Genomic DNA, 12,961 nt, shown 5'->3' with positions numbered 1-12,961 from the left:
TTGCTTTGAAGAAGTTTTAAGAGTATCCATGCTCTAGCATATAATATACTGTTCACTGTTTCTTAAACCAAAACTATGTATGATATTAGTTATATATATATTCATATTGTGCCATGGCTGGACATAGGCTAAGATGCATAGCTGCTTCTAGGATATACCCAAGAGGTATTCGTGGTCATGGCTGCTAAAAAGCTATCTAAAGTAATGGAAAGTGAGAGGTGAGGAAGGTAAATACAGGCTTCAGACCTTTTTAATAAGTATTTGCACTTCTGTTTCATTCTTCATCCAAGATCAAGTGCTTTACAAATGAACTATTAAGCACTATTTTAGAAGTGAGGACATGAAAGCATAGAAAGGTCAAAGATTTTGTCTTATTCTATGAAATAAATGAAAAAAAGGTGTGTGAAAATTCATGGATTTTTTTTCTATATCAGCTCCACTAATATTGATGCTGATTTACATTTGAAATCATTATGTCCAAGCAAAGGATGAATAATAAGATAACTGTACTAATCTTGTTCATGATGAAAGCAGGAACTAGGAGGAATTTAGTGGAAAATCTGTTTCTCTGGTGTTGCCAATGTGCATTGGGAGATTAAAAAAAAATAAAAAAAAAAAATGAGACGTTACAATGATCATAATGATCTCAAGCAGAGCATGCAAACATGCATAAATATCTTACATATTGAGCTTGTTGGAAGGACCTTAAGTATACAAAGTAAGATTTTTAAAAAATGTGTTAGACTGATAAAATTTTCTTCTCACCTGTTTGTTTTAGGCATTCAGACCTTCATCGATACCACCTTATCTCCCTATACCTTCTATTCCTACTACATCCAAGCCAGCAACATTCATGGTTCAACTAGAAGTGCCTCAGTGACATACAGAACAAAGTCTGGGACACCTACAGGAAGCTTGAATTTAACTCCAGTCTTTCCTGTTAGTCATCACTCTGTTTTACTTTACTGGACAGCCCCATCAAATGACTCTGGACCCATAGAGAAATACATTTTGACATGTACTGGCTTGGTTGATCTCCAGCCTTGTGGCCAGTATGAAGGCTTAAAAACTTCAGCAATTATTTGGAATCTTATGCCATTTACAAAGTATGTTTTTTCTGTGCAAGCTTGTACTTCTGGAGGTTGCTTAAAGGGCCAGCCAGTGACAGTAATTACTGCACAAGCTCCTCCAGAAGGGCTGCTCCCACCGATGATAAAAACCATCAGCTCTACAGAACTGTCTGTGGAATGGTCACCACCTGAGAAACCAAATGGTAGGACATGCATTTATTTTCATAAATCAGAGATTTTGCAAAGAAAAATCAGTATTTTTCTCCAATTTGATTAGAATATCCTTAGCTGTGGGACATAAACTGAGAATAAAGTAAGGAATCATCTGAATTTGCCTGACACCACTAAATATAGTCTTGGAGGCTGTTTTGTTATTTTGAAGTCCAGAACACCGATGTGCTGGATCCAGGATTTAGCCCTTAGATTCAGGATTTAGCCCTTAGTGGCATCTGCTGCATCACAAAAATCACGTTTATAATTGAACTTTTACAGTAAAATTATTTTTTTCCTAATTTGCCAAATAGGCTAGTTCAGACAGATGTGGTGATAATGCTGTATAAAGCATAAATAAGCAGGCAATAGTTATGAAAAGAATCTAAAAATTAACAGAGAAATCTGTTTTTAAATCCATTCGTCATGTGTTGTAACTAATTCCATTACCAGTGTAACTTTGTTAGGGATTATGCTATTGCCAAGAGTTGCTGGTATAACTTGCCTAATAATATTTTAGGTTTTTGAATCTGAGAACACAGCTGTTGTAGGATACTTTTGTGATGCCACAGATTTTACTGGTAAATATTTTATCTCTTGATATACATGCCATTGTGCTTTGTGATCTTGCACTTAAAAGCACTAATATTTGTGCATTCTAAACCAAGCCTTTTTATCTCTTCACAAAATGAGCCTATTTCTCCGTTCCCAAAATGAGTATTATATAATAATGTGTATTGGGAGATTAGTGTCCTCTCTGAACATCTTTGCTAGCTATTACCAGGTGAGACAGGAAGAATGCCTGCACGAGAATGCCTCCAAGTTTTTAGATGTGCCGTTCCTATAATACAGGCCATGAAAATGGCTTGTGCCTCAATGCGTAGCATATATTGCTCATGGTTTCCTTCATAGCAATTGTTTGTGTGTAATTGCCAGTACAACAGGAAGTTTTAAGCAGTCCTCTTAAATTTCATTTCTGGTTAGATTTCCTGGAGTTTGCAAGTGACAAATGGGAAGTTTTTAGGAGTTTATCTTTAGAAGTTTTTTCTCCTAGGCTGCCTCTCTGTTTCCGTGCATGATTACAGCCCCAGATATATATATTATATGCTAATTAACTTTATCTCCTGTCTTCAATATGTCTCATCTCTTTTATTTTGGAAATCTCTAGTCAGCACTCTTGCACTCTGTGGAGCTAAACGGTTTCTGTGATCATGCCTAGGTCATATATCTCTTCATACTGCAATGGTGAAGCCATTTTTTTTTTCCAAAGTGCTGAGACCTTGCCGTGTGTGTAATAGGTTTACTCTGATGGAAGACCCTCTCTCTCTCACACAGAGATCTGTGTATGTACACACTATCCAGTAGTTTTTTCTGAAATATTAGTATTTAATTCTCACTCAAAAAAAAAAAAAAGTCTTTATCCATTGTGTAAAAATAAAAATAATAATATATATATAAAAAAATGAAAATGTCCCTTTGTTTCAGGTGTTTGTTATCAAATCCCAAAATTTTATGGAGGTGAAAATAAACAGTGTAATGCAAGAATGAGTATTTGGCATTATGAGTATTTGGCAAAATGAGTATTTGGTTGATAACTACACAGATTAGTAAACTCCTTATGCTATATTTTCTATGATGTTGACAGATCAATTGTTAGGATTTTAAATGTACTGTTGTTTTGGTGTTAGTAATTTAGAAGTATTTCAGAAATAGCTTAAATGCAATAATTATTCTGCCTTTTTTTTTTTTTTTTTTTTTTTTTTTTTTTTTTTTCCTCTCCCTCTAGGTATAATTATAAGATATGAACTTTACATGAGAAAATCATTTGGGAACTTTCTTACTACTGAAATTCGTGTTTTCCAAAGCAGTGGATGGCTCAGCCCTCAACCAGTTCTGGAGTCTGCTAATGAAAATGCTTTGGCTCCACCGCAGACCAGTACCACAGTAACTGATCTTGAGCCATTCACTGAATATGAATTTTATGTGCTAGCAGTCAACATGGCAGGTAGCACATCTTCAGACTGGATATCAGGACGAACAGCAGAGGCTGGTAAATAGTGGTTTAAATTTTTTCATTGAAAATTAAAGGATAAAATAAATTAGAATATAGTATTTTTTTATTATTATTATGAAAATGTGTTCAGTAGTAATTCAAATAGGGAAAACATCTTGTTTAAATTAATAAAACAAAAGTCATTTTATCTCATAACCTAGCATGTTCAGCCAAAATATCTTCTTCAACATATCATATTGCTAAAGAAAGAAATCTGTCACTTAAAAATTTCAAGACTACAAGATGTAAAATCTACCAAGAAGTGTTTGAACTCTCTACTGTTTTCCTAGTTGTTATTTATATGCCCTTTAAAGGGAGAAAATAAAAAAAAATTGGTTTAATCACAAATATATTAACAGTTGGTGTGAGTAGGAATGTTGTCCAAGAAGGTACAGGAAAGAGGTTCAAGTGATTCCTCCTGAAATGAGGCTTTGATAGTTTTTAAAAATTTTTTTTTTTTTTTTTTTTTTTTTTAATTCTTATTTTTTCCAGAACTTAAAATGGTCACTTTTTTAGGAGTATAGCACTTGAAACTTTTCATATGGTTTTATGTAGGCCAATTATCATAATATGAACCATTTCTTTTTGAGAAATTTTAAGAATCAGATCACAACAGCTCTTATGACCCCACTGATCAAATTTTCAAGAAAGCTTTCAATTTGACATATTATTCTGAAATAACAGGTACTTATTTCAATGCTTACATGAGAAATGTATGTTTTTTAGTCTGATACAGCCTCTGTTTTGCAATTAAACATCTCAGTTACATCACTGATACTTTTGTTTCCCAAAAGCTTGAAAATCATGGCCTGAACTTGAAAAACTGCTGGCTAAAATAATTCCCTTTTCAAAATGAGTCTTTGTGCTTATCGGTTCTTAAATACTGTATGTTATAAAAGTGCTAAATTGTATTTGGAAAGAGGTCCATTAGTGTGGTTGTTTGTATGTAACAGAAGTGCTCTGAGTTGGTATCCTATTATTACAGAGTAATCAGGTGGGGATTTAACTGTGGTGCAAACAATCCTTTTACAGATTTAGCTATGGAAGACAAGGGAACTGTTTTGTTAGAAGTGAGAGACATGTTAATTTCAAACTGGCCTAGCAAACAAAATTGCTTTTAAGATGCTGAAGTATTGAACACTTTTTGCTTTTATCAGTTTTTTCCCAGGTTGCATGAAATTCTTCTTCAAGAGTTTTTCATTTGTATGTATTTTCTACCTGCTGCAGAGTTTAAGACTTTATTGTCAGTTAGGATTTCTTTTAAGACATGGGCAGAGTTTTGTTCTCCATTCATGGACGGAGTAGAAAACAAGAGGATTATGTACTTTTTATGCAAAATAATGAGCAAATTTCAGTTAGGCTTGAAAACAGTTAAAAAAGAATCGTGTTGGAAAAGACTGCCTGAAATGGTGTTTTACAAATACTATGTGAAATTATAATTATAATACTGTGTGGCATTATAATTTGCATAATTTTATATATGTTTTTGTATTAATTTGATTTCAGCCCCAGTCTTCATGCCAGCTCCTTCAGTATTCCCTCTTTCACCATATTCCCTCAATGTGTCATGGGAAAAACCTGAAGATAATTTATCAAGAGGAGAAGTGATGGGATACAGCATCAATTTGATGACTGAACAAAGGTTCTTGCCACCATTTTCCCAGGTAGTATTTTTACAATAAGTTTTTCCTAAATTGTAATAGGAAAATTGATAGTTTGATGTCCTTCTTGATGTTTGTGAATTATTTGACTGATTTTCTGTGTATCTCCTGATCTAAGTTTTTCACTCATCACTTCATCTTGACTGTTCTGTAATGTTTATACATCACTTTTAGGTTTAAAGTTTTATTCCTGAGATGACTTGTTTTCAATGGTGGGTGAGATTCAAAATAAGGAGGAATCAGACCGGTCAACAACATTTAAATTGTCTTGATCTTTTCATGGTCTGATTCTGTATTATTGTTATATTTGCTGATATGCTTAAAGGCATGTTGTTTGGAGGAATTTATACCTACAATAAAAAGATAATTGTCTGGACTCCTGGATAACAGACTTTGGATTGGAGAAACCTAAAATAGCAGAAAAATTATAAAATCTAAATGTGATTTTTAAATACAGTTGTAATTTTTGAATGACTGGGTTTGGCAAACAAATACCATGGTAGTAATAGTAATCTAAAACCTTAGGAATGGGCAAAGAGATATCATATATAATCAGAGTGTAGGAGTGGGCTGATGCTCTGATGCTGTATTTCTCACTTCAGAATTGAATTTTGACTTTCAGTGGTACCACAGATGGGCCTCAACTTGTTTGTCTATGTAATGGGAATAACACTGATTACCTACCTCCTGTAGCTTTTGTAACAATATATATTTGTGAATTGCTTCTGGTCACAGGCTTGTGAGATTTTTCATCTAAATAACCATCTGATAAAGAAGTTATAGAAAAGATAAAATCTTCCCCTCTATCTAACTGATAGCATGAAATAACATTAACATGAAACAAATTCAAATGTCTGTAGGTGTTATTCCCTTTCCTTTGAATGCCTCCTAATAACGTCATTCATTCAGTGGTGGTCAGATTTCACCACTTAATAGTGTCATCCTCGTCATCTGGGTTGTAGCTGCACAGTTAGTAGTGATAACTGCACCACCACATAGTTTTACGAGGCAATAACTTTGTTTCCTCATTTATCCACTCAGGAACTGGCTTATTACCTCATAAAACAGTGTGATGGGAAGTATTATCATTTAAATCCTAGCTTGTTGAGATTCTCCAAAATAATCCTCTCCCTCAATTGGTCCTTGCAAGCTTTTCCACATATAAATGAAGGAATTTGCAAATTCAGAGAGGTTTCTTATTAGTGAATATGTCATTGATTAATAGGAAGGAAAATATTATTAACCAACTTTTATATTCCAATCTGTTTGCTTTGCAGGTTTTGCATATAGCTGAGGCTCATGAGCTTTCCTATATAGCAACAGGGTTAAAACCATACAGTACATACAACTTTACTATTACTCTCTGCAATCAAATTGGTTGTATTACCAGTGATCCAGGAATGGGGCAAACCTTGGCAGCTGGTAAGGAAACAATCTGTGTTAAAGCTAACACACAGTTTACTAATGAATGCCATTAAGATGATCATAGTTTGATGCACAGTGACAGGGATAGGTGTTGTATTAATACAATGTGACTTGCTTAATTATTATTTGTTTATCTTGACAGATTAAAAACAAAACATTTTCAGCAAACGTTTAAGTTACATTATTACATTATGGCAACAGGATTCGTGTTCTGCTCTCTCAGTTGCAAGTTATGGATGTCTCTATATATTTGTTCACATTTATTTAAACTGTAACTGTACATAAGTGTTGCTGAGCCCATTCCTTCATTTATGATGCTAAGTTGTTCATTTGTTCATTTTTATAGTGTGTGTCACATTTACATAACAGAGCATGAGAAGTGTAAGTACTATGTAATGCCTTTCTTAACCCCTGAAGGGAGAGTTGCACGGTTTTTATGCGTGACTAACATAGGTACATAGTGTATTTGTGTGTCTGAAATGGAGGTGAGATCCACACTTTGCGTCTGTTCTTTTGAAAATGTTTATTTAACCCCTGAGATTTAAGATATTTTGTAGATATGTATCCTTAAACTTCCCTAAGAAAATGATAATTAAGAAGCTGTATACTTGTGTCTGTACACCTTAATAAATTTTATTTTTTTGAGCTAATTTCAACCATATGTCAAGGATTTCAAAGATACTAACTTTCTACAAATTTAGAATAAAATAAGCACTGATACGGAACAGAGATGGAGGAAGCCTGCATTTACTTTGAAGAAAAGACTGACATGAAATCACTTCTTAGACATCCAAGGATCAAGAGGGTTTTGAGACAGAAATTGTTCTGAAAAACTGCTTCACAAGTCTTTTCATGCAATGAGGTAGTTAGTATCGATCTTTAATACTATAAATATAAGCTCAAAATGCATGGTATGTGACATACCTGCAGACTACTTGATATTGTGGATTTCTTTTGTGTTATTGTCATATGGATGTTGTGATGATGATCTTTGAAATTACCTCTTATGTAATTTGGTCTCCCATAGGAAAAAAAAAATCTGAAAATTTCTGATGTGCAGAATGTTTTCATTTTCTCCCTGGGCTGCATTTGAGTTGCCTGAATTCCATCAAAGCTCCTCTGCATAATCAGTGAAAAGATATAGGAGCTTCCAGACAGGGAATTAGGAGTTACCCAGAGCCAGTAAATAGCTAGGTTTATATACATGAACTGAAGTGGAATTTAAGCTATTGAGATAACACCTCTAGTATGCCCTGTGTTCTTGATCTATTTATTTAATTGTCTTTCCTTTTGTTCTCAAGAGGAGATGCCTCTTGACATGTTCCTTGATTCACCATTTAGCTTTGTGTTTCTGTGGGTAAAGATTGCTCCTTCTCTCTTCTCTCTTCCTGAATTGCTAGTGTCAAAATTTGTTTCTTCATACTGCAGCCTCATAAAGTTTCAAGCTGGCCATCTACAGTGTCTTGTACTTGTATGAGTATGACTTTATACATTGCACATAGCCATGCAAGGAACAGAGTTCCAGTCTGTGCTGATAACTGTGGAAACAAATGTGACCTAAATGGCACACATTACTACTACAAACGATCCAACTTTGCATTTATACATTTATTAAAAGAATCAGAAACAATAGCTTAGTTATGCTTGACAGCTTGTTTATGACTGACTACTCCCTGTTTGTGCTAATGTTTAGAGATGTATCCCATTAAAGAAGACAGGAGAATACAGAATAGAGTAACAAACACATACAGATTTAGTAGCTATTTTGCAGAGTAACCTTTTCCTGCTTACCTTTGTAGGCCTTGAAAGCAGAGTTTTGTAGTGGGTTCCTTTTGTCTTTTTAAAGCATGTTAAAGGAATGTCTCAAATTTTAACAAATTAAAGAGTGAAACAAAAAAATTTTTAACAAATTAAAGAGTGAATTTTATGTTTCATCATTTGTGTTTTTCATTTCTGGTGAAAATTAGTTAATCTCCAGGTTTTTATGTGCATGTTCCACAGAAAAATTAAAAGAGACACTACTTATGTGATGACTGTAGATCAAAGCATGTTCAAACTTGGAACAAAGTTAGGAGAAGCCAGTCCCATCATTTGTAAAAATAGATGATCGAATCTTGGTCCATTAATATCCTTTTGTGTCACTAAATGATGCAAAATGAAATTAAAATTGCCTTTCTGGGACTCTTGAAGAGCTCTGTTTTGTGAAAGAATGTCTCCCTGGCACAGAGACAGTCTCCCTGGCTGTGCGCCACTCCCCCTACATGCCCTGGCACAGGGAACTTTTTGGAAGAAGTCTTGACTGAAATGTGCTCCAGCATAATGGTCCCCTTGCACCTTAACAATACAGGGGCTTTGAATTGTGTTCCAAGTTGGGCTAGAGGCTATACTAAATTATACTAATTTTTCTCTGATGTTGAGGAGAAGAATGGAAAACCATCTCTAACCCTTCCGTGTGTGGAGTATTCTGATATATCATATGGAGCATTTATATCACTGGGTGCCTTGATGGCTGTAATTTTGACATGTCAGAGTGAGGTATATTAGCACAGGGCTTGCTTTTAGAACTGCCAATGCCTAGAAGTTTCACGTACTTCTTAAGCTTTGTTCATATGCATTAGGTTAATTTGAAGACTAGCTATGCAAAAAGACAGCCTTCAAAATATAGCATTCTTCTTTTTCTCTGGCAACATGCTTTTTATATGGCATAGCGCAGGATAAAAATGATGGCAGAAACAATGGCATTAAATCTTTACTTTGGCTCAGCATTTTTGTTTCTAGAGGTTTTGAGAGAGGACGTAGAAGATGAAAGAGACTTCTGCAGTCTGGAGCAGAATGTAGGGCTAAGACTGAAGAGAGCAGGAGCATCAGCACAAGTATGCTGATTTTTCAGTGAAAAGTATTTTTGAGTAAAATTGGTTATGTTTGATTCTAGATTATTTTAGCAAAGTAGATCCTGTCTAATCTGGTTCATTATAGGTGTCTGTACCAGGTATATCTCATGAATAGCTTTGCAGGAGGAGGATGAAAGAAACCTAGTATCAGCCATACATCCTGGTTTCTGTCAGACTGACAAAAAGTTTCCTCACCAATATGTGCACCCATGGTATTTGTAAAAGATGACATTTGAATCTGAAGAGTGTGAGGAGAGGGAGAGAATAAGCAAACAAAACAGAATTCATAAGAAACAAATTATTTTATAATAAAGCTGAGTGGAAGATGTCACAAATGCATATGAAATCAGGAAAAGGAATGGGAACAAAATGTGATGAATAAAAGAACTTGCATGGGTATACCTGATTCATGACAAGCTCCCAAGATTGTAAACAGTGTTGGAAGGTCACTGTTGCATGGTAGTGCAGTATTAGGATGAAAGATTAAAGCAAGTATGTCAAGATAATGGAAGAAAAGAATTAACCTGTCCCTGTTACTCACAGAGAGGGTGACTGGACAGAAAGAGAATCTCTTTTTGGTATGTTCAAGTATGAATACACAAATAGTTGGCTTTTAAAACCTCAAATCGTACTTGTACTTTCTTGATCAGTAATTTAAATGTTAAATTAAGATGATTCAAATTCCATAGTTCTTGTGTTATTTTAAATACTCTTTATGTACTGCAGTATCTTGCAGATACTATTGAAAGCCTTGGCTGATAGATAAGAAAGAGGTTATTTCTAATACTTTGTTGGTAAATTTGGAATCTTATTTGAGCTTCACTTTTGTATTTGCTACCATGAGAATGTCAAGTTGAACTACGTACATATAACTGAAAGCAGTACTAGACTGCAAATATACATTTTTAATCTAACACCTAGAGACAAATTTTCTTTTGTTTCTTTCTCCAAGTTCTTAGTTCATATTCCTGTTTATTTTTGAAAAAGGCGTTCAGCCTGCTCTTATTGGGTCCTAGAGTATTCTTTATTTTCAAAAGCACTTTTTGCTCTCTGCTTTTATCTCATGTAAGGTTCTGAGCTGGTACCTTGAAATCAATAGAACTACACCAGCTAGTACTAGTAGAAGACCTGGTCGCTTAAAAACGTTTTTTTTTTTTTTTTTTTTTTTTTTTTTTGGCAATGTGTTTGTGTTAAGTTACGTGCATTAGTCTTTGCAGCATCTACCAACACAAAAGATGAATATTTTCCAAAATTTTCAGTCAGGTAGAGAAACACCTTTTTATTCCCACCAATTTAAGCTGTTTCAACAGGATGGAATTAGCCATGTGATAGCTTGGACTAGTAGAACTGCTCATCCTATCCTTCTCAGTATCAGTCAAAGTGTGCCTTAAACAATCTATACAGCTATGTTTCATTAACCACTGTGTGACTGAGCTTGTTTCTTGTAATTAAGTTCGTCTTTCCTTTGCCCTTCTTCATTTTTTCTTTTAACTTCATTTAAAAAGCCTTTTTTTTTTTTTTTTTTTTTTGAGACACCAAAGTATGGCTTTGTGATTGCTACCATTTACCCCAGCACATTGTATTAGTGATCCTTTGCTTTTGATGGCAATTACAGGGTTCAGAAGCTAATTTGTAGAAGATATTCTTCCAGCACCAGCTGCATCTGGCTTCTTGGCAGACTTCTCAAGCTGTTGTATCGGTGGCTTTGGACTTGCCTCTGGGTTTGCTGGGGTAATGATGCTGATGGGCTTTCTGGGCTGTCTTATACTCCTTGATGTCGTTTTCTTTTTGATTACCCTTTAATCTGAGTAATTTGTCCATTTTTTCCATTCATGAATAAGGTCCAGAGCAAGCCATTTTCAAAAGCCTCAACCCATTTGACATGGCAATACAGCATTTCTTTATGCCTGTCACAGACTGTTTTTCTACAAAATGCTATGCCTCAATTTTAAAATCACAAATACCCATTAAACAGGTAATTAGTAATGTATATTTTCCTTTGTTGCAGAACAGAAATATGAGGGCTATTTGCTGCTGGCCTGAAAACACAAATTGTTTTGCATGCATGTACATAAGTCTCTTCATTGTGAGTAGGACCCAAAGTGATTAAACAAGCACTCTTAATATGTTAATTTATAATTTTAATTACAACAATCTTGTATATATAGTCATTAGTGAATACTAATATAAATATTTTTCTACCTTTTTATTCATAATGCATAAACCAATCAACCAGTTACTTCTCGGCAGTTGCCTGTTTCCGTTTCATAATACAATCTTTGTTCTTAGTTATGAATGCATTTTGTTCATTCCTGTCTTGAATAATCCCTCATTAAGCTAGTCACTTTCTGCTCCATGCTAAAAAGGAAAAATTATCATGCAAATGTGGCATGCCATATTAAAAAGCACATTACCAAACACTTTTGTTGCTGTCCTTCAATTAGTTTCCCTTCTTTGAATTTAATTTCATTTGTTGTTAAACTACTGACTTGATGTATGGACTCATGAATTTGAGGCTGCTGCCAAGAATGTAGCAGGAAAAAAAAATCAAAGCCTCTTCAGAAAGCTGCAGAGGCAAAGCTGAAATGAATTTGCTTCACCTTTGACAAGAACACTTGAACAGCATTGGAATCCTCTGATGATTCAGCTTGGCTAATTATACAATTATTTATTTCAAGAATAAAGGCACTGTTCTACAATTAGAAAAGTGTAAAGTAATCTGAGAAATTTGGTAATAACAGATGACTTAGGTAACTTCTGAGATAAACAGTATCTGCTCAAAATTGTCTTGCCAAGTGTTCAAGCTGCAGTTAAATTGCTCTTCAAGTTTCAGGAAAATAGCAGGGACTGGAAAGTTATTTGTTTCTTCTCTCCTACTAAATACATATTATGCTTCATAAATAGCTTAGTTTGTTCTTTTCCCTCTGTGTTGAATTTGCGAGGTTTTTAAGCTATGTTTAAGTTGTACTTCTCTTGATTAAAAGCTTTTGGTTCAAAGCAATACTTTTTAATTGCCTAATGATATAAGTCAGTTCTTAGGAAAGAACTGTGCATTTAGGAGTTCATTTGCAATATAACTGAAAAATTCATTGCATGGCAGTAAAACAATTTACTGTTAATTACAAGGAGAAGAATTTGCTGTACCATGCTCACAGATTGCCATGAATCATGCAGCACTCCTAGAGATTTATAACAGATGTGTAAGTGGGATGAATTAGCAGGGTTTAATAACAGAGACACAAATCATGCAGACTTCAAGGAGCTTTAATTGATATACTAGAATGTGACGGGCATGAATCACTCAGCCATTCAACAGCACTGTAACATATGGTCAGCTCAATATGCTGCATCTTAAATCGGTTGGTGAGTCGTTGGTTGTCCCATATGGTGGAAGCAATATATTTTTCATGATTTTTAAAAAATATTGTGTATTACATCTATTTTTAAAGAAATATGAGTGTAGCATATTTGTGTTATTAAGCTTTCTTTTGAATCCCATTAGGGGTGGTTTTTTTCACTTCTTTCTTTCCTTTTCTTTCTTTCCTTTTTTTTCTTTTTTTTTTTCTTTCTTTTTTTTTTTTTTTGTCAGGATACATGAGGATTATTTCTTAACTCCTTTACTATTGAAATGACTGGTGCTATTTTGAAGTG

General features: G+C 34.4%; 1 protein-coding gene across 1 annotated transcript in view; it reads left to right on the top strand.

Annotated features, from left to right (window-relative positions):
* USH2A (usherin) overlaps positions 1-12,961 on the top strand; it is a 414,223-nt gene that overhangs the window by 108,094 nt on the left and 293,168 nt on the right. The window contains exons 17-20 of the mRNA XM_035320952.1: positions 779-1,273; positions 3,067-3,330; positions 4,840-4,997; positions 6,272-6,416. Coding sequence (XP_035176843.1) covers positions 779-1,273; positions 3,067-3,330; positions 4,840-4,997; positions 6,272-6,416 — 1,062 coding nt within the window. The remainder of the gene's footprint in view (positions 1-778; positions 1,274-3,066; positions 3,331-4,839; positions 4,998-6,271; positions 6,417-12,961) is intronic.

Source organism: Oxyura jamaicensis, chromosome 3 (genome assembly GCF_011077185.1).
Source record: "Oxyura jamaicensis isolate SHBP4307 breed ruddy duck chromosome 3, BPBGC_Ojam_1.0, whole genome shotgun sequence".
NCBI lineage: Eukaryota > Metazoa > Chordata > Aves > Anseriformes > Anatidae > Oxyura > Oxyura jamaicensis.
Note: the sequence above shows the minus strand (reverse complement) of the source record. Positions and strands in the feature narration are given on the sequence as shown.